General features: G+C 44.1%; 3 protein-coding genes across 3 annotated transcripts; all 3 read right to left on the bottom strand.

Moving 5' to 3' along the window:
- Positions 1-670: 670 nt before the first annotated feature.
- On the bottom strand, positions 671-9,322 carry ANAPC7 (anaphase promoting complex subunit 7). Its single transcript, XM_075434883.1, has 11 exons — positions 9,133-9,322; positions 8,170-8,356; positions 7,544-7,663; positions 5,641-5,752; positions 5,237-5,390; positions 4,984-5,126; positions 4,594-4,711; positions 3,946-4,142; positions 2,391-2,615; positions 1,817-1,967; positions 671-980 (listed from the first exon to the last, which is right to left on the bottom strand). The coding sequence occupies exons 1-11, from the start codon at positions 9,231-9,233 to the stop codon at positions 791-793; spliced, it is 1,698 nt and encodes a 565-aa protein (XP_075290998.1). The 5' UTR covers positions 9,234-9,322; the 3' UTR covers positions 671-790.
- Positions 9,323-10,476: 1,154 nt separating this feature from the next.
- Positions 10,477-15,363, bottom strand: ARPC3 (actin related protein 2/3 complex subunit 3). The gene is made up of 7 exons (XM_075434888.1): positions 15,279-15,363; positions 14,201-14,300; positions 13,176-13,252; positions 12,825-12,893; positions 12,426-12,552; positions 11,817-11,911; positions 10,477-10,998 (listed from the first exon to the last, which is right to left on the bottom strand). Exons 1-7 carry the CDS (start codon positions 15,282-15,284, stop codon positions 10,936-10,938), a joined length of 537 nt encoding a protein of 178 aa, XP_075291003.1. The 5' UTR covers positions 15,285-15,363; the 3' UTR covers positions 10,477-10,935.
- Positions 15,364-16,559: 1,196 nt separating this feature from the next.
- GPN3 (GPN-loop GTPase 3) lies at positions 16,560-21,662 on the bottom strand. Its single transcript, XM_075434849.1, has 8 exons — positions 21,561-21,662; positions 21,367-21,475; positions 21,119-21,286; positions 20,557-20,681; positions 19,732-19,847; positions 18,962-19,058; positions 18,314-18,442; positions 16,560-18,235 (listed from the first exon to the last, which is right to left on the bottom strand). Exons 1-8 carry the CDS (start codon positions 21,606-21,608, stop codon positions 18,173-18,175), a joined length of 855 nt encoding a protein of 284 aa, XP_075290964.1. The 5' UTR covers positions 21,609-21,662; the 3' UTR covers positions 16,560-18,172.
- Positions 21,663-21,743: the final 81 nt, after the last annotated feature.

Below are 21,743 nucleotides of genomic sequence, written 5' to 3'. Positions count from 1 at the left end.
GTCAGTGCTGTTTACAGAATGTGAAGTGCTTTGAGTCACTGCTGTAAAACCTTTTAGTACTGGAATAAAACTAAACTGCATTTAAAAATAAATGTTCATGTACAGACTTCAAGTGATTACAGGGTTTAGTAAGGATTGAGGAAATGAATGTAATTCTCCAGCACTGGCTCAGTTCTGTACACACAGAAATCAGTCAGCTCCAAAAGTGTCCTGCACGTCAAAGCTGCCCAGCGTACCAAACTTCTCCTTTGCACATAATGCCTTACAAAAAGGCAAAATTAATTCAACAACCACAGCAAGAGAGAAGTGCTGCTTTCAGCCACACCCGAGCAACTCCCCCAGGCTTCGACGGGACCGTGAGCCCAAAGGGTAGCACACAAACGAGAGAGCAAGACCTTTCCCACAAAGGAGTACAAACCACTGTATTTACACATCGATCAAGCACACTTAGCCCTGGACAGAATGTAGACACTGTTTTCATCAGGAACAACAGGCTTCTTACACACTTCAGATTCTAACGCTTCTGGTTTTAGCAGGAATTTTTTGAAATGAAAGTTGCAAATAGCTTCCAATACATTGAAGTCCTTTACACTTAATAAATAAGAAGCATCAAGAATCTTCATGGCACTGAGATGCACAGAACTATTAAATCGTTACAGAGTCTATTTAAAAAAAAAAAAAAAAGAAAAAAGTCCTTCGTTACTGCAAAAATCATAGTTTATGTTCTTGAAAGACGAATGGCCCTGGTGCTATGCTGAAATGCCAAGACGAGTAGCAGGATGAGAGGCCGTTACTGCATGCCAAACCACTGTTCTTGATCTGCCCACTGCGCTGCTTCACTGTCACTGCCTTCCAAGTCCCCCTCTTCCCCACTTCCCTCCATATCATCCACGTCTTCTTCCTGGGTTGCATCTGTCGGACTTTCCTCTTTTTCCATTTTCTGCATTCCTTCTAGTGACTTCTGATCATTTGGATCCAAACTGAGGAAAGAAAAACAAAGTGCTGTCCTAAAACTTTTTTTTTTCCTCTTATTTGTGACGTTATTGTAAAAAAAGGAAAAAAAATCTCATCCTGTTGTCTGCACTTCCTGTTTAACATCAAGGAGTTCAACTTAGTAGATGATGCAACTTCACCTCAGGCTGACCAGAATGTCAAGTATTAAATCTTTATATAAACCAATTTTGGTCCCCAAGAACGCGCTTATCTAAACATCACACTCTTCCAGAAAACTTCGTCAACTCTTCCAGACAAAAGTAACATCAAAGCAGGAAAAATTTCAGTGACTATGACTAAACATACCATATGCAAGGAAAAAACAGCTGACCCTTTTAAGCTATAGAAGTCTATAGTGGACATAATGTGCTAGATTTAAGGTAAATTTAACTTGTTGAAATCAAAACACGGTAACATTTAACATGGTAAGCACCCTAAAGGAACATGTAGGTTACGTTAAATTGAATCATACGATTTAAATTTACTTAATGGCTTATTTTCATATAGCACCTTCTAGTCTAAAGGAATGGATCTTAAGGTGCCTGACTATGTAATAATTAATAACTAAATTCATGCCTTAATCCTTTCATTAGTCAAGGAACTGCATGCCTAGCATTAATGCAGTCCCTAAATTTTGCCTTTCTCAGTTCAAAGCCTGACGACCAACTAATTCATTACCAGAAAATAATTTGTATGGTTTGGGTTGTTTTAAGGGAGAGTAACGTAAAGCTACCTCTGATGTACTACCTACTCAACTTTTTATTTACTCAAGCTGACTATTGGTTCTTACAAATACTGTGCAATCTCCGAGTCCCTGCTTTACCTCAGGGCAATGCTGTACTGGTCCATTGCTTCCTGGTACTCGTTGACAGCTACGAGAAAGTCTCCCAGTATTCGGTGCAGAACGCAGTCACTCTGATTAGCCAGTGCATTCCTCAGCAAAGCAATTCCATCTTCATACTTTTGTTCTCTACCTGTTTATATGCAAAACTACCATTTTAATTAATAGTTTAGATAAATCTCCAAAAAGCCGAGTGTAAACAAAGAGCCATCACGACACAAGACTATTTCTTCTTTCAGAACTGTCAGCATGAGGGATAGCAGCAAAATACTTTTTTGCAAGATTAACTCTGAACAATGGCGCTTTTTTATTGCAATAACTGCTACGCTCACAATTACACATACTTTGAAGTCAAAACATTTCGTTTGCAATTGTTTTCAGTGCTGCTGTAGTATCAGTTGCTAGGCACAATTAATTCCAGTGATTTTTCCTTCAGGACAGAACTGATAAATCCCTAATGTTACATTCTTCACATCAATGAGACTGCAGAACACCCTTCCATGTAAAACTGTATGCTCTGAATAAGTTGACATGGGGGGAAAAAAAAGGAACTTACTAAGAAGTTCTGCTTTCTTTACCACAGCTTTAATGTAATCAGGTCTTTGCGTTAGCGCTTTGTCCAATAATGTTTTTGCTTTTTCCTGCGTGACTGGGTCTTCCAGACAGACTGTTGCCAACAGGGTGAGTGTCTGTGCATTTGCTCCCAGGGTTTTATATACATTATTTGCCATAACCATAGCTTCACGGATACTGTTGGATGCTAAGTAACATTCGATGAGACCTGATGATATAAACAGGGAAACATTTCAGCTTTTGAGTTAGCACTACAGACACTCTCCTCAATTATTTGCATTCGGTAGCACTCAGACTCCAAACACCTGATGCTCCAACAAGCAAATACAAATTGCAATTGAGAAAATAACTCCACATCCAACATTTTTTAAAGGACAAAGGTGTCAAAGAAACCTGCAGATAGGGAAACTTGGACACAAATATTAAAATGGCACAGAGTTCTATACGGAACCTAAGACAAAGGTAGGAGATGGATGACCATCTCCCAGGACCAACATCTGGCAAAGGACTAAGTTGTGACAGGTTACACGTTTCTTCCTTAACTGCAGAAGCACAGCTATTCAAGCAAATATAAAACTGCATTACAGTATTTCTCAGCACATGCCTTTCACTTTAGCAGGGAATCTACAGCACTGTGCCCACCACAAAGCACAAGATATGGAACTGGAGGAGCTGGGAGATTCACATTAGCATTCTCCATTTCGAATAAATGAAAAAGTAAAAAACAAAACCAGTATTTCACTGCTGAATATTACAGCACAATCAATTTGGTTTTACTTAACCAATAATTGCATAGAAGGCAGACAAGTACCACTGAAAAAAACTGAGAGCCAGGAAATTCTAAGAAAACAGACCCTAGAACACATCACCGTATTACAAACTGGTGCAAGGTTTAACACTTCTCATACAATTCTTTTGTGTATTTTCATAAGCCTACATTTTGACGTATCTATTCTACAGATAATTGACATTATAATTTTTATTTATGGCGAGGGACTTAAAAAAAATTGCCTAAGTACACTTTTATTTATAGGGAGGTACTAAAAAAATTGCCTAAGACTAAGTACACTTAATCTAAAATTTTTGTTCAATTCCCATACTGAGATATTAATACTTCACCTGGACTCCTCACAACTCACTATATACTTGAAGCTGCTGTTGAGATCAACAAGGTTTAAACAAATATGACAAAAGTATGGCAAAATGAAGCTCCCAGTGGAACTAACCATACAGTTAACATCATCGTCCAAAAGTGATGTGCTCAAAATACCCAAGTCTGTTTATATCCAGATTAAATAAAACAAATAAAACAGAAGAAAGCCCTTTTTGCAAAGCATACTTACAAATACATGCATTGTCTAGTATCTCTCATCTGACTGCTTCTACCAGAGCTTTACAGGTTTTCAGGTAATGATAATTTACTTAATGGGAAGTCAACAGGAGAGAAGAACTCCTGTCTGTTCCCTTGCCTCATCATCGTCACACCACCTTTCCCACCAAACCAAGACAGTACATGCGAGGAGCTTCACTCCGCTCACCTTCATAGCAATCCAGCCTGCAAGGCGCAAGACGTATTGCTTCACGGAAGTGTATAATCGCTTCCTGTACTCGGCCCATATTCCGAAGAGCAGCTCCTTTTAGCAGCAGAGCTTGAACGCTGTTACTATTAAGCTGGATAGCTTTGGCTCCTAAGTATAAGGCACGAGAGTATCGTTTACTGTAGAAACTATGACACCTACGGAAAGACAAAAGGGACTGTAAACATGTACTGCCTGTGGTGCCTGTGCACCTCCATAGAGGTTTAAAGCAGAAAGAAAAAAAAAATAAAAAAAAAATTAAAATTACAGGCAACTGATGAACTTCTTGCATTCGACATTAAGAATGTATGTTCAGGAAAAAAAAACCTCTTCAGGAGTTTAAAAAAAAAGCAGTATGAACATTAACTGTTACAGCCACTTAATATCTCATTGTTATTGCACAGGTGAGGCAACTCCAATAGGTTTAAACACACAGAAAACAACCAAAAGAGACATTTATGGATAGCTAATTTAAGTTACCCCAAGAACAGAATAGATAGGATAGAAAAGCACCTTCTGAACAAAAAAGCCGAATCCACTATATCAGCTGTAATCCACTGCACGCAGCAAATCGAGAGTTGAGGTAAGAAAGCAAAGAAAGCAACTTACCCAGATACCACCCAGGGTTCTGCATGTTGATCAGAAATATTGAAGAGACGACAGCCCAAGTTCTCCACATCCTCTAGTCGACCTTCACGTGCCAATAAATAACCATACACATCCATTCCTAAAGTGAATCGTTTGAAGATCAATCATCAAGAAATGGAAAGTTCATTGACAACAAGAAAAAGCAAGAACCAACCCACAAACACCTCCTTTAAACTGTGCAACTGCCAGTAACCGCTCAAGACACACAGCTTCTGAAAGTAAATTCTGAATTGAAAGCCAGGTACAGCAATATACAATATTCCACTGCACACTCGATCACACGTAGCTGCTACTCTAATGTTACTCATCAGATCATTACACTAGGTAAACTTTCTTTTAGGATTTACTCACCTTTTATTAGGTAAGGATCCAGCATTTGTGCTTGTTCAAATTTTAGAATAGAGTTTTTATTATCTCCGGCTCTGAAATACAGGTCTGCTAAGCTCCCCAGTAAGTCTACATTATCCCTCAGCAATGACTTTTTCTCTAAAGAGCTTTAAGAGAAAAAAAAAAATGCCCGTTATTTATAGAATGCCATTTGAAATATAATTATATATAAGTATTAATACATTATTTGATTACTTCGTACTCTTTGAACTCTTACCAAATGGTATTTATTGCTCTTGTGTTATCTCCAGTATGCACAAAAGCATAGGCCTTGATCCACACGGAAAGCCAGTCCAAGTTAGGAATGCTCTGAATTATGTTGATCGTCATAGAGGCCACTTCCGCACCCTTCACTGACAGCGAGAGCAAGCCTATTCAGAACGGTATATACATCAATTTCAGCCACCAGAAACTGCTTTTAATATAAATTAACTGTCTGAAGACTAGAAACTCCATCCCCTGACAAGCAGAAACAAGCAGCTTGCTACAACGCTTTTTATAATTTGCATCATGTAGACATTACATATTACATGCAAAGGCAAGACAGTTGCCTGGTCCCAAGCATAATTCAAATTATAACACTGTTTAATACTGAAATACCAGCAGTGTGCACACACCTACCTAGTATGGCATCGAGTGCTAAAGGACACTGTCTCAGCACTTCTTTGTAGCTTGTAACAGATGAGCGTTCTTGACCTGCTTTCTTGTATAGATTTGCCAACATCATATTGATCTACAAGCAATAGAAACGTCGGTAGAGTCAAGCATGAGAAAGGAGAAATCCTCACTAAGAAAAGGTCACAACTTCAGACTTCAAGCACACCTGCCTGCCTCCCTTCTGTTCTGGACAGAAGACAAAATTACTCGCTCCTCTTCCGAGAACACTGTAACGTACCATATAGTATAAAATTTAAATTGCTGCTTCTTTCTGAGTCCAAAGATAAAATTTACATTATTTTGTATTTGCACAGTGCATGTTGAGACCTCAGTGTTTTGCATATACAAAGTCAAAAGATGGGCAAGCGTTTATATACAACGCCAAGAAGGACCTGCATATCCATTCCATCAGCCGCCTGTCAGTTGGTCTCTGCATATCAGAGAGATGTTTTTGAGAGAATTAGCTTAGGAAGGCAGAGAAGGTTTCCATTTAGCTTCTGAATGAAGTCACGACTGATGACAGAACAGAAATTGAGTTCTACATGACACAAGTAGCTGGTTTCTGCTACAATATTTCACTAGTGCGTATAGGCAAAAAGGTTGCTTTTCTCAATCTTTGCTTCTTTTTCTGTTCCACAAGCTGGTCTTTAAACAGAACACTTTGACATTACTAGAGTCGACGCCACACACGCTGTTAGCACAATACAGGAATACTGTTAACGCGAAACACAGTTGACCGACCTGATGTGTTAATCTTTCAAGCTCTTATGACTAACAGAGTCAGCAAGCAAAGACCCCACGTATGTGGTGCTGCAGACCACAATGGGGATCTAAATATTTAACATTATCTAAACTGTAATTAAAAAGGATGTGAAGTTTTTCAAAGATGGAGCACTGGCATTCCTTCCACCTGCCAAAGCCTTCAGCCTTTCAAGGACCTTATGTTGCTCACACTATACAATAAGACATGAAGTCCTTACAGATTCAGCATTCAAGAATATATTAAAGCACTTGCTCAGTTTGAGCAATCACAACTTCACCAGTTTCGTTGACTGGCTAATAGTGAAAACACCACAGAGCAGTCAACTTTGTGAGACAACTAGGCTACAAGTCTCTCCTTCAGCTCTAGCTGGTGCCAGCATGCCCTTCCTGTCCAGTGACACACAGCCCTTCCACGGAGGCTAGGACTCTGCTTTGTGGTTACAGCCAGGCAACGTACATTCATTTAAACAATTAGCTTTGGCTCTCACATTCACACGTTTGACTCACAACTGCAGAATATTATTCAGTCAGGTATCTGGCAACTTGCAGTAACTCAGCTGTTTGCAATCATATATATTTTTTTTCTCCTGGTAGATGCTGTTGTTTAGACCATCCGCTATTCTTTGCCCTATGAAAACTACTCATAAGAACATGCAAAGAAGAACTATCAAATGGAGGATACAGATTTCAAGCTTATGTATGGATATACAAATACTTTACAAAACTCTAGAATAAAAAAATAGCGTTTCTATATCCTTGTACACAAGCAAAATTCTGTACATTCTGTGTGCAGTACTATAGAGTTAACCAGGTAATTCACAGAAATTAATAAAGATGCACACAAACATTTAACTCTTAATGTTTTTTTTAATTCTTTCTAACTGAGAGAATACACAATTTGTCTGATTTTAAAGAAAAGCCAAATAAACTAAGCTAATTTAAACATTAGGAAGTGCTTCCAAACAACATGTAACTAATACGAAAGCAAACACCAAGACACAATGACATTATACCTATAGGCTACGTCCTTTTTTGACCAGATACTGGCCTACAGATTCACAATATGCTGAACAAGGTTTTGTGACAAAAATGTGCCAAAACTAACCTTTGGGGTCCTCTGTCTGGAAGGAATCCCATCAAGAATAGCAATGGCATCTTTATCTTGCTTCAGCATTGTATAACATTCAGCCATTTTATATTTCACTTCAATTTCAGATGGTAAACACTGAAATAAAAAACAAACTTTAAGTACAATGTTGTTTTAGTCAAGTAAAAAAACTGAATAAGGTTTCCTCATTAAATGCTTACACTATGTTGTAAAAATCTCATGCAACAACGTTAACAACGCAACCTACTGCTGGCTCATACCGCTCCTGTCTTTAAATGAAAAGCATGAACTACATATACAAAAAATTCTCATGTTCAAGACCATATTAAGTTTTCTAAGGCAAAACACAACAAAAAACTGGTATTTTCAAAATGAATTAGCCTTAAACATGAGGTTTATCTGACATGATAAATCCACTCTCTAAGGTATTTAAAAGGCATGTCGACGTGGTGCTTAGGGACGTGGTTTAGTGGTGGACTTGGCAGCGTTAGGTTAATGGTTGGACTCAATGATCTTAAGCATCTTTTCCAACCTAAATGATTCTGAGAATATTGAGTCAGCAACATTAATTGTAAGAGGGAACATGACCATTTTATGCGGCACATTAGTCAATGTTTAAATACCTGGCTTTGGGGAGTCGACGCAGCATTCCCAGTAGAAGGTCTTACTTTTGAGGTTTTACTCAATGCTTTTTTCTGCTGCAAGGCCATTGTATACTTACTGACAGCATTTCTATACTCCTTATCATGAAAGAGAGAGTCTGCATGATATACAAGGAGCTGGTACTTCTGAGATGGTGAAAACAGTTCCCTAGCAGAAATGCAAACAGAAAAGCTGCGATCAGCTGACTGCATAAGAATGAAAACCTTACAGATCCAAAGTATTTGTAGCTTTGGCTTGCCTGGCTTACACCTCCAACTGCTGCTGCTTCTTTACTACACTGGAAGGGCCCTGGGGTAACAGATATTACCTCCTCACAAAGGGATTATCTAACCATTTTCTTTTATCTGTATACAAACAAGCATAATAACCACTCCTGACACCTCATCGGCAACAACAGCTTCGGGAGCAGCCCCCATCCCCCATATAACAAACCACATGTTGTCAACATTGATTAAAGCACATTTTATTTGAATGGACTCGAGCTTCCCAGGCAACCCAGCTCCTTGTACAGCTATCCTGGTCCTGATCCACACCTTCCTACATTTTACAAACCCCCTCTATAACCCTTCCAGTACGTCTGTAGAAATGTTGAAGAAGTGTTAAGGGTTTCAGAATGGTATTTTGGCTTCCATTGGAGCCTCAAAACCCCCACAAAAAGTTAAATGCTACTTTACAGGGAAGTGCTGAACAATGAGTGGGCTCACTCGAACCATGGGCAGAGCCGTGACCGACACGGGGCACCCCTGGGAGGCGAAAATCGCTCCACCTCCGCCGTACCGTAGGGTCCGGCGGGCGGGACAGCTCCGAGACCGACCCTGCCTCCTTCCCCGCCCGCAAGCCGCCCCCCTGCGCGCTGCAGCCCGGCCTCCCCCGCAGCCCCGCCGGCCCCCCTCAGCCCGCCCTCCCGCCAGAGGCCCACTCACGGGTTGTTGCCGCTCATGGTGAGGAGCAGCCCGCTGAGGAGCCGCACGTTCGAGTGCAGCCCGGCGGACGCCATCTCTCGGACGTGCTCCACCACGCTCATGGCGGCGGAACGGCGAGGAGCGGGAGGGACCAACGGTAACGAGGACCGGACCGCCGCCGCCCGCCGCCACTCCAAAATGGCGCCGCCCAGGGGGCCTCGCGCGGCCACCGCCTCCAGGCGCCGGCGACGCTGCCTGCACGGCGGAGGCGCGGGCGGACAGGCGGGCGGGGGGGCAGCCCTGGGCGGGGCGGGCCGCGGAAGGCCCCCGGCTGCCCCGCGCCTGCGCAGTGGCGGGGCGGGAGCGGGGTGTTGGCTGCTGAGGGAGCAGCGAGGCGTTTGTGCGGCAATGGCTTCTCACAGGGGGGTGACGGGGCCCCTCCTGGGCTCGGTATCGTTCTGTGTGGAAGAGACAGGCTCCCTGTGTCTGCACAGCTCTTGAGTCTGGTCCTTTTTCTCCTGAGACTTTATTATCCGCTGGTTTCGGCAGCTGAACATGACAGAGGTATCAGAGATAACGAAGCTCCTGCTTATAAAAGCAGCTAATGGAGGAGAAAGACCCTTCCAAACCTAGATTTCTTCTGGGGTGCAACCAGGGGAAACGCCTCACTAGGGCCACCGTTACCTACAAGGCATGGGCTGAAAGGAGGGCTGAATCGTAAACTTTTTTTGTTCCCCCCCTTTATTAAAAAAATAATTCAAAACATGGCTATCCTATTACTGCTACTACAAATCAGATCAGTGGGAGCTTTCTGTTCCAACACACCACCACTGCTGTCTGGAGAGGAACCAACCTCTCAACAGACAAAACACCCGGCAGCAAAACGTCGCTGGCGCTGGCCTTTGGAGCACGTAATGGAGCGAGCGCGTTGGTGCTGCACCGCGACAGTGGAACAAGCACTGCCACGAAGGAAACAGACGACTCGGAATAAACTGAACCCAGATTTGCAGTTCTTCAGGAAGCCGTCTGACTGATGGAACGGTCGCAACGCTTGCCGGCAGCGTGTGGTGGTTGTGTGGGACTGAATCTGCCGTCACAGAGGCGGCCTCAGCTGTCCGTTACCTGCCTGTGTTACCCTCTGAAGGCATTTTAGTGCGACGGAGCGCTGCTCTGCAGCTGCAGGCCTGCTGAATAACCAGGTAGGTTGCCACAAGCTACATCCCCTCTATTAATCCCCTGTTTTCAGTGGGAATGATTTGCTTCCTGCCGATTACCATCACACAATAACGATGGTCTTTTCACAAAAAAATAAAAACCCTCCGATTTCTATGAAGGCTATCCATAAGACATAAAATAGTTACCACATTAACTACAAGGTAAGTTTATTTGAAAACAAGGTAAAAATCACTGCACTTGACGACACAGCGCGAGAGGTACGTTTTCCGTGGACATACGATACAGAGACTCTAGCCAGTAGAGCAATTACACAGCTCCCCCTGCCCCCAGGCGCACCCATTTCTTCTCTTAAATACAAGCCCTGTTTTAAATGCTAGCTGTAGCCACTGACAATAAAGCAGCTTGCATCTGAAACAGCATGTTAGAAATCACTTATTAAGCACCAGCTTAATAATATTTGCTTACACTACTCAAATTATCTTTTTGCTCTCCCTCCCTCTATCCCTCATTGACTGGTTTGTCGTTTGATTTTTGTTTTGTTTTCTTCATAAGCACTTAATTTTTCCTTGGTACAAAATGTATCCAAAACAAAGGCAAAACACTTAAACACCTTGCTGTGGAAATGCTTAATGTTGCTACTTTGCCTCTTCACTGCCCAGGACCCGACAGGCTCTTGTTCATGAACTGTCTCTTCACAAAGCAGATCCACCACTGCAGAAGGGAGTAAAAAGTCAGAAAATACACAAAAGCGGTTTCCATGTGATAAACAAGACAATGAGTTCAAAGTATTCACCCTCTGACAAATACCAAACGTTAAGGCTCCAGTTTTGCACACACTGTTTTCCACGCTGGTTTCTACTGGAATTTAGAACAAGAGGATAGGAATGGACCCAATGAATTTATAATATAGGACTCTGAATTAAAGTGGGACATTCTAGTTTCTATTACTTCTATTTTTTTTACTGTTTATTCCAATACATTTATTCCAATATGATTATAAGCACGGGATGTATCAGAAAGCTATGCGTTCAAAACTAAATTAGCCTAAACAGTTTCAATATTAAATGCAGTCCCATTTGCACACGAAACATCTGAATGCTCAGGAGGTAATTCATGCATTGATTAGCTATTTTTTTCACTCTGATATGACGCAAAATGGTCTACTTCAAAGAAGCTATCAAACCAGAACCGCACGGGAAGATAAACGGCGTCTCTCACACCTGTGAATTTCGACTTGCAAGCCAACAGCAGATGTGCAATACTTTGAAGAGTTGAACCAGGCACCACTTACGAACTGCCCTGCTTTTTGAAGTAACCCAAATTTGCATTCGCTGTCTTACAATATTACAGATTAAATTTATTGATAACTTGCAGCCTGCTATTTCCCCTACCTTGTGAAACTAGGAAAGCTTGTGCCACCGTTACCCACACCTGATCCTTCAGCCCAGCACCTCACTTCTCCCCACACATTTCTGAAACAACACACCAAGCCTCCCACGAAGTCTGTGGCGATCGCACTGAACTCCTACCTTACTGGGCTTGTCACTCTGAGGATCAAACACTTTTTCACAAAGGCGAAGACCAGTTTCTTGCCTCAGCTGCTGCAGGTAGGCCCTCATCACCTCTGAAACACGGCACGGGAAAAACCAGCGTAAACTGAGGCAGCACCAAGTCAAACTGAATTTAACAGGGAAGCATCAGAGATCGCTGCTAAAGCAGAAAGTGAGCTTTCACGCCAGCAGGTACTGATTGGCCGGCTGAGCTGGTTTGCACAATTTACAGCCACACCTGGGATTTTTGTGATATTTGTACAGGTAAAAAGGATCATCCAAACAGTTTTCTTCTCTCAGTTACCCTTGCTCATTATTGTGGGCTTCCTATTCTGCCAGCACAGCAGAGTTTACCAGGGTTTAGCTAGTGATTTTGTTGACACAAAAGGCAGATTCAGACCTCTGTTAATCCAGGGGTGTCACTGGGCCCCCGAGGTCAGAAAATTCAGCTTCTGCTACCTTCAGAAGACAGCGCTGCAGATTTAGAAGATTCAGTTCTGAGGGTCATTTTTCTAGTTGCAGCCACAAAAATGCAGCTGGTAAAATATGAGCCCACGGAAGCCTCCAGAGGTCCTGGATTAGCCTTACCTTCCTCCTGCTTGTTGGCAGGTCTGGCGTAAATGGCATTAAGTGGAAAGCCAGGCTCCCCGGGGATTGGGAAGTTGGTGATTCCTAGTGTGTACATTTCTTTCTCTCCTTGGCCTTTGGAGTTACACTGGAAGAACCAGGCAAGCAATGGATTAACAGTTAGAAACCAAAGCTGATGGAGCGCTAGACCCAAAGATTTCACCGATCTGTAACACAAAAAAACTCATCAAGAACAGCAGCACAACGTCTCTTTGGGGATCCACAGCCTTGGAGTATCTGTGGCTCTGACAACTGGGACTATTTGTGTCACTGGAAGGAGAACATCAGCAAACCCTTTCCTGATTACAATCCCCAGAACAGACCCAGTTTCCCTCCTGCACAGAAATTCACTTTTCTTACCTTTTGCAGCTTTTTCAGGCACTCGGAAATGTAGAGAGTTACGTAGATCAGCGTTCTGTCAGCCTCGTTCTGCGAAACAAGAGCAAGCACAGAGCCCAGCCACTCTGGGATTAAGGCAGACTTTATGGAACTGATAAAAGTTTGAAACAGAAATGAGTTCAAGCCATTTTGGCCTACAATTTCCCCATGAGAGAGGGACTTGCAACCCATGACATTTACCCAACTTTAAAAATTAAGTGGGAGGAAGCGGAGTTTTTGTTATCAAGTAGAATTATTTCACTGAAAATAAATTACATTCACAGCACCAACCCTTCAAAGAGCTACTATATGCACAGTATCTCAAAAAATTACCTTAATTTCATAATTTTTGAAGAAAACATTAGCTTTGAAGTAGTAGATGGCTTCATCTATAATATCTGTGTCCTTAGCTAACAAAAAAGAAATACAGAGTTAAAGAAGGTACCATTATACTACATTTGGTCATAACTTTTACTCACCGAAATATGTAAATAGGGATTACTGCAAAGGCAAAACCTTGGTATTCACAAAAAGCAGAAGACAGCACTATGTAACAGAAAATAGTTGTTGCCATGTGAAACCCTGGTGAGCACAGACCGTGATATTTAAGCTTTCTACACTTAGCAGGAACTTCAACTCCCTTCTTCTCCTCCCCCCCACCCACCCCAACTTCTCCCTTCACAAACGGCAGCAATTCAGCAGTTCCCCACTTTTCTACCAACTGAGTAACTCAGCACAGTTTTAACAGCGTAAAAGTCTTCTCAGGACACAAAACTATTTTTGGAGAAAGGACAACGCCACAATCAGACAAATTTAATTATCCTCATCAAAAAAAGGGGCGGTGAGCAGAACACGTAGTGGCAGGCTTACTTCTGACTTTCACCTGCTTTTGCTGCCATCCCAGACCACTTAAATCCAGAAACATTCCCTTTATGTTTCCCTTCTCAAACCAAACTGCTACACTACCGGGTGATAACGTGCCTGGCCGCAGCCCCAAAGCCCGAGTTCTCAGCAGCTAAACCTCCACTTCCTCCGACAGCAGAGGTTCACACAGCCACGTCCTCCTCAAAACCTACCGACGAACACAGCGAGACACAGGAGGAAGCACAGTAACTGTAGGATTTAATTACTGAAACAACTGATTTAGCTGGAGCACAGCGCATATTTATTTGTGCATCATTATCTTCTATGATTTGCACAATTGAAGTATCTGAAAACTTTCTTCCTCCTCTGTAAACTGCAAAGTGCTCCATTTCCAACCTGTCACTCATCGCTCTTGCTAGGGCTGGCTTGGAGCAAACCGCGCGATGATGACAAGCTCTGCGCAGGCAGGTTTTCAGAGATTATTATAAACTTACTTTCCCGAGGCGCTGGGCCTTTGAACTGGCTCCTGATGGGCAACAGCGCCATGTTCCCAATTAGCTTGGTGTCGGAGTCCATTAAAGTTGAGTGGTAAGCCTGCAGACGGGGCGGGAAGGCTGGTCATTAACGCTACCGAAAATAGACATTTCCATGTCCGATCATGCGTCCCCCGTGTCTTCACCAAGAAGTCAGAGTCCAAGAATAAGTCAGAGTCTAGTTCCTTAGAGATGCTCCCAGTAACTTTTCCTTGCACCAACAATCGCTGTTTTCTAATTAGGCCCAGATCTCAGCGCCACTCTGACGAAGGCTGTGAAAGCATCATCACGGGCCCCACTCAGGGCGGCGGCGGCGGGAGACAGAACCGGCACGGCTGGTCTGCAGGCGCTGCGCCGTCCCGGGGCTGCCGAACCCCGCTCCGCGCAGCGCCCGCAGCCCTGCTCTCCCGCCCAAGCTACGGGGCACCGCGGAGTTCAGAGTTAGCTGCTCGTTAAAAAAAAGATGATATTTCATTTCCTTGTCTAGCTAACAATTATTAGATAATAATAAGTATCTAATTAATAATAAGTAAAGCCAGGCTTAGCACATACCCACAGACTCAGAAAAAAGACCTTTCTGTGCGCTTTAAACTGGTCTAGGTTAGGAGAAAACCCCAACCTTTCTGTGTATGGCAGATTCTTCCTGGGAAACAGATTTTTCACAACCGATGAGCTCAGTTTCAGGCCCTTTCCAACCCCCCCCCCCACTTTTCCAGGCCCCTGGGAAGCCTTCGCCTCCCCACAGCCAAGGTTCTGCGGGGCGGGGAGTGTAAAAAGCAGCCCCTTAGCAAAAAACCAGTTTATTTCACCCAGAGGAAGGTGGCCTGACCAACACCAGAGCCCAGCACGGCTTCCGGCCCGCTCTCCCTGGCTGGGGCCGGCGCTGCCACCCGCCCAGCTGCGGGTGGAGGAAGAGGAAGAGGAGGGCGCTGGCCCCGCAGCAGCCTCCTCCAGCCCGCACCCCCCCGCTCTCGGCAGGGCTCCCCGCGGCGCAGCCCCTCTCCTTCCCCCCCCCCCCCCGGCAGCGGAGCCCCCTCACCGGCATCTCGGCGGGCAGGAGGCGACTCGGCGGGGCCGGGCAGGAGGGGAGCGGAGCTGGCAGCCAGCCTTCCTCCCCCGCCCGCGCTGCAGGAAGTGAGGCAGAGGAGGCGGTGCGGGGAGAGGAAGCTCCTGCCCGGGCCTCGCCAGCACCGGCAGCACGAACACAGGGGGAAGTGTCTGCTTCCCCCCTCCTCCCACCACCACGACTATCACCACCATCACCACCACCATGGAGTTCCCCCCTTCCCTCTGCCGCAAGCAGCCCCTCCACGCCACCATTTTCTTTCCCAGCCACCCTGAGATCTTGCTTCCTCGCTGGCAGAGCCCAGCTCCTTGTCCTCAGCGAGGGTCGGCGCTTGGCAGGAGGGTGGGTGGGCTCGCCTTGCTCCCGGCCTGTTGTCTCCCCTGGGTATCGCTTGCCGTGACCCGACGTGCGAAGCCGGCTGCGTGGGGCATGCCATGTAAGAATGCACAGAATGGGCCCAAACGTGTTGCGTTCAGAGGGATGCAATATTTTAGGCTGCACGCTCCTATCGAGCTGTAACCTTCCGTGTGACCCAGTGTGCTGCATTTGTCCCCAGGTAAAAGACTCACGGCACGAGTCAGGGAGGAGGAAAAATGGGCAGATTCGGAAGGTGAGTCAAGGTAATCTAACTGCAGGGCTGGGGTTTGTCCTTCACGCGCCCCATGAGCGCGACTCGTCCCCAGGATGTGCCCGTCTAGGGGTGAGTTGAGGCACCAAAGCGTTCCCAACGTCTGCATGGTTTGATTCAGCCCCATCAGGTTCCGCTGTGATGTCATTAGGTCTGTGTGGGCATAAAAAGACTTGCCATGTCGTGACATTAACCTACACCATAACTACTGAAAAGTGAATATATTCAGAGTTTTTTGCCCCACATTTTAAAGCTCGGAAGAGCTGATTTTTTTCACCTCTTCTTGGAGACCACAATGACTATGTTGAAACTGAAGTCTCGGCGTTGACTAATGGAGCTGGGAGTAAGGATTCAGAAGTGCCGAGTATCATTTGTAAGACTGGCAGCTTTTGGAAACCTGGCTTCAAAAAACCATTTCAATAGCTCTTGGTGACATTTCTCAGTTTTCCTTTGTTGCCATTTAAAAGATCCTGTCTGATCCTCCCTGACCTCCACAGATGGGTTCTGGGGAGCCCTTCTCCTCTAGGCATGCAGGATTCGCTGGTCTGTTGAACCCCTCTCCCTGTTCTGCCTCTGCTTTGGAAAAAGGAGATCCTTACTTCAAAATAAGCACTGTATCAACAGTATGACCATTTAACCATTTATTTAAACAGACGTGAACAACCCTACTGATGAATAAGAAAAAAAATCACACCTTCCGGACTAGAAGCAAGAAACTACAAAACTAAAAACTGTGCCAAGATGCTATCACACCCCAGGTACAGGTAAGTGCAGTTGCCTCTGAGTAGTCACTCCTTCATTTGGTGTCCATGAAGGGGTATCCTTGCGCTCAGACATGTGCCAACTAACCATGGTGCTCCTACGAAATGACATCAATTGTATTCTACCGAAATACTTGGCTGCTTGTATTTTTTGAGGATGGGGTTAATTTCTAATACATGAACTATGGATTATATATAGACAGCTGATACGCCTGCTTATGAGCATTCACAGATGTGAAGCATTTCACAACCACAAGGCCCTTTTTGGAAAATATTTTAATTCAAGGACTCCATGAATAAATCTCATTCCATAGGGCTAAGGAAAAGGAAAGGTTGATGTGTACTCAGACGTAAGCAGCAAAAAAACACATCCTGAAATTCAGCTGAATGTAGCCAATAAATTGGACTACTAGATTTTGGGAGAAGCAAGAAAACATTTTAAAACACTCAAGACACCCCAGAACAGTCTGTATATATAAAAGAACTATTAAGTGAGGGGTGAATTCAGCGGTGCACGTTCACATATGGCTTGAATTATCTGATACGAACAGTCTGTGAACAGCTACACCTAATTCCAAAATGCCTCTTCCCTGAAAAAATCCTAGGACCATTTTTACATGAATTTAGTTACTTAGGCGAGTATGTTCCTTGGAGATAATGGGTCGAAGTTTTGCTCCTCTGAATTGAACTATATAGGTCATGTTATGTCCATAGTAGGAGTACAAGTTCTCTGTTCGGGACAGGAAAGGAGCTTGCTTACTTGGTGCTGAATTGTTCACTAACACTCTTTCTGAAGTGACTGCACAAGGCCATCACCATTTAAGCGGATTTTATTTAAGTGGTGTGCTGTGTTTAAGGTGTTATTAATGTATAAACCACTTAAAGCCACATGCAAGTTGCACAAAAAAGAGCTTTAAGGTTTAAAATTTGGGCTCTTCCAAAGCGAATGTCAAACACTGACGTTTTTCAAGAAGGCTGGGAGACCACCCACTGACCAGATGTCCCTTTCAAGTTGCCAGTTGTCTCTTCCCCTAATGCAGGTTCAGTTCACGAAGCACAATTTTCACCCTTTAGAACAATTCTTTCTCTCATTTAATAATAAAACTAATTAATTACTCAGTACCGGAGGTAAATAAATATAACATAGTTGTCTTTAGGTTTGCCTCTTTTGCAAATTACTAGATTTTGTTCAAGCATTCCTATGCTTAAGTGAAATACATCTATACGTGGGGAACTTTTATATGTACTAATGCTAGCCTGTGTATTTTATAACACACACATAAGAATAAAAAGTGTTTATTAAAATAGTTATGAGGTCATATAACTAACATTTATAGTGAATAGTGAGCTATCTTACAGATAAAACATCAAGTATGTTGTGTGGATTTTTTTTTTTTAACATTTTTTAAATTTTTTTTTCTCTTTTAATTTTTTAACACAAGCAAGGTATTTTCCTCCCATTTTTGAACATCTGGCTTTTACTCATCCACATGATCTTGAAAGTATTCATCCAGAAGAGCAGATTTATCTTCTTCGCATTCCTGCCAAAAAGAAAATAAAAAAGGTAAAACCTGACTTTTCCCTTTTTAATTTTCATCTTATCATTAGAAGTACCTTACCTTTGGTTCCTTAAATTCCAGATCTTCTCCGTACTGAATGGTAAAGTCTATGTGCTGCAGCACTATGTTTATGCTTTCCTCATCAGAGCGATCAAACGGCAGAAATCGAACCATGCCATAGTCATCAATCTAGAGAAAGGATTCAAAGGACGTTAGTAAGAAAACACAGTAAGGGAGTTCTCAGTCGCAGCACTCTAAGCCAGGTCCTTAAACCACACTTACGTCTTCCTTGTCTGGACTGTTAAATACCATTTAAAGCCACACTGCAAAGCAACAGCAATTCCCCGCTCAGAACACCTGGCTGTCACTCCCAAGTTCTACCCAGGAGAAACAGCCGTTTTCCGAAACCCCTAACAGAACAGCATCCACAGCAAACGTATTGGCAACAACCCAAATGTTAGCATCAAGAATCATGTGCTAATATGAAAAAGTCAAAAGCTGAGTTAAAACAGGCAAAAAGCAAAATGTTCAAGTGCCTGATGATCTTTTAGATCCTGGCTTTCTGGTAGGTAAATACATAGTTTTGAAGGGGGAGAATTATCATAGTACATACAGTATCTACAACAGCCACGAAGTCAGCAACCATACAGTGTATTTATAAATACAGGCCTCAATTTAAGGGTACCAGTGAAAAAGCAATATACCTACCAATCCACATATAGATTTAGTCAATTTTTTAAACATTTTGCTTTTCAATATATTTGTAGAATCTTCAATCATAGAATACATGTCTGGATCCAAGTACCTGGGAGAAACAGTGTCATCGTTAACATCGAAAGAATCCTTGGCGACAGAGCAGATGAGTCATTGTGCTTTTAAAGAGCTACCAAAGCCATCTATCATTCTGTGATCTGAATGAACTAACTATCAGGAGAACTTAAAAGAACTTAAAACGTTTAAAAATAGTTTTTGTAAATATTTGAATATCTCAGATTATGACTGGTAATAGAAACAACTGAAGTGTTTTTTATTTCCTTGCTGCTAATGTACTGGTATACTCATGAAAGCTATGAGAAAGACCACAAGGAAAAACAGTAATTTTGTAATTTTAGCACAAACGTGAAAGTAACACATAAGTAATTCAGTATGTTCAGTATCAAAAACCTGATGGGATCACCTCCGGTTTAGGTCTGGAGGTACAGTACCCTGGAATGTCATTCAGAATGACATAACTTATTCAAGATAATTACTTACAGAAAAAGGCAGAGATACGTACAAACGCGGAGCTAGCCATTTGACTCTGACTAAACTGTAACCATCCTATCCAGACATTTAAGGACTATGTTCGATAAAAACCAAACGCACCTCCTCCCATTTGCAAAGAGTATGTTTTAATTGTGGGAAACATTACACTGAACTCTGAGTGAAGTTTACCTCAAGATATTACACTATGGAGTATGTAATTTTTTGGAACTTACTTCTCTATTTCCTTCTTGGCTTTCTTGCTCAGCAAATCCATTTTGGTCATGATGTTGATCTGTGGAATCTCTAAAGATATCATCGCACTGAGTGCTGCCAGAATTCCAGAGATAAACTTAAGGAATATGAAAAATGATGTAGTTAAGTATCGAAAAACACAATACAAACGTGCAGGACACTCTACCATGGAACAAACCTAGCTGATGAATGTATGAAATCATGGACATGGGGGACAGATGAGGACTTGGGGAGTCCTTATCTCTGTTGGAAAATGGAGGCGCGGAGCTTCCCATCTGCTATCTTCTTTCCAGAGCTTCAAATCTGGATCTGCCACTGCAAAGGGCATTACAAAACTCAAAGCCCATCTCAGGGTTCTTACTGCTAGCAGGGGAAAGTGGCCTGCTCTCTCTCCAGATCTGAGAAAATCAGATCTCACAGACTCGCAGAACAATGCAGGTTGGAAGGGACTTTTAGGGGTTATCTGTTCCACGCCACTGCTCAAAGCAGAGCCGGCTTCACAGTCAGATCAGGTTGCTCAGGGGTTTTGCCCAGTCAAGTTTTGTGTAGCTTCACAAACGTACCCCACACAATCTCTCTGTGCCCCTCTGCCAGTCAGACCACTCTCACAGTGCAAGATTTTCTTTTTTACATCCAACTGGAATTTTCTTTGCTGCAACCTGTGTCTGAGGCAGCTGAAGACAGCGATCGGATCTCTCTTGGCTTACGATTCTTTCCTCTGGGCTAAACAAACCCAGCTCCCTAAATCGCTCCAATTTCTCTTTCTTTATCCGTATGAACTTCTACAACAGATTTCAAAAGGATACCTTAAAAGACTCCACCATAAACTGAGAATCCACAAGAAAAACTCCACAGACGCGGAATTCCCACTGCTGAAGCTGCTCCACCAGCTGTTTCATCACCGGCAGATGCGTGTAGAGTTCGATCTGACCTAGGACACACTTAGGACATTAGCATGCAAAATGTGAAGCTAGCAGGCACAGTATTAATTATATACACGCGGGTGTTACACTTGATATGAGCGAAGGTGGATAAAGCAAGCGTCCTCTTTCTTTTCAGGCAACTCTGACTATATTTGGGTGCACTGGAAAGGAAATAAAGAGTTTTTATCCTCCCTTGACCTTCAGTTAGGGCTAGCTGCCACAGCGTTCCCACACCGTACGATGCTGTCCAACGTCAGGGCAGTCCCCCGGGGCAGCTGGGGACCGAGTTCACTTCTGAAACATCGGAAAGCGCCTCTGACGTCAAACCGCTGATAACACGGGGGGGGGAAAAAAGGTGCGAACGGCTACAACCAATGGGAAAGACGCGCCTGCGAATTTCATGCTGCGCGTGAAGGATGCCGCCAAGGCGCTGCCGTTCATTTACCCGGGCAATCGAACAGGACGTAGTCATCCTCCACGTGCCCCAGGCTCTCCTCCAGCCAGTTGAGGTTACTGGCGAAGTACTCCATGCAGAACACCAAGCCGCCGTTGGGCCCGAACCGCAAGAACTCGTCTTCCATAACGTCATCCACTTCTATTAACTCGCGGATGTCTGGAACGAGAGGGACGAGGCGGTTTGCCCCCGGTCCCGGGCCGTGCCCGAGCGATGCCGGGCCACCCCCCGCTGCTCACCTGCCATCACCGGGTAACTGAAATGCTCCGCCGCCGGGTCCAGGTTGACCACTTGCACGGCGCGGCCCAGCGCCTCGCAGTGCTGCACCATGGTGGCGCAGTACGTGCTCTGCAAGGTACACGCAGGCCGTGACCGACCGACCGACCGACCGACCGACCGACCGACCGACCGACCGACCGACCGACCGCCTCACCTTCCCGCTGCCCGCCGGGCCCATCACCAGCTGCGCGTACCGCGGCATGGCGCCGGCCAATGGCCCCTCCGCCGACCCGTACCCAGCCCCGCGTCACGTGACGCGGCGCTAGAGCCACCGCCCACCCTGCCCCCGGTACCACCCTGCCGTCGCGCCGCGCCACGCCCCTCCTCTCCCGCCCCG

The sequence above is a fragment of the Opisthocomus hoazin genome, chromosome 13 (genome assembly GCF_030867145.1).
Source record: "Opisthocomus hoazin isolate bOpiHoa1 chromosome 13, bOpiHoa1.hap1, whole genome shotgun sequence".
NCBI lineage: Eukaryota > Metazoa > Chordata > Aves > Opisthocomiformes > Opisthocomidae > Opisthocomus > Opisthocomus hoazin.
This window is presented reverse-complemented; position numbering and strand designations above follow the sequence as displayed.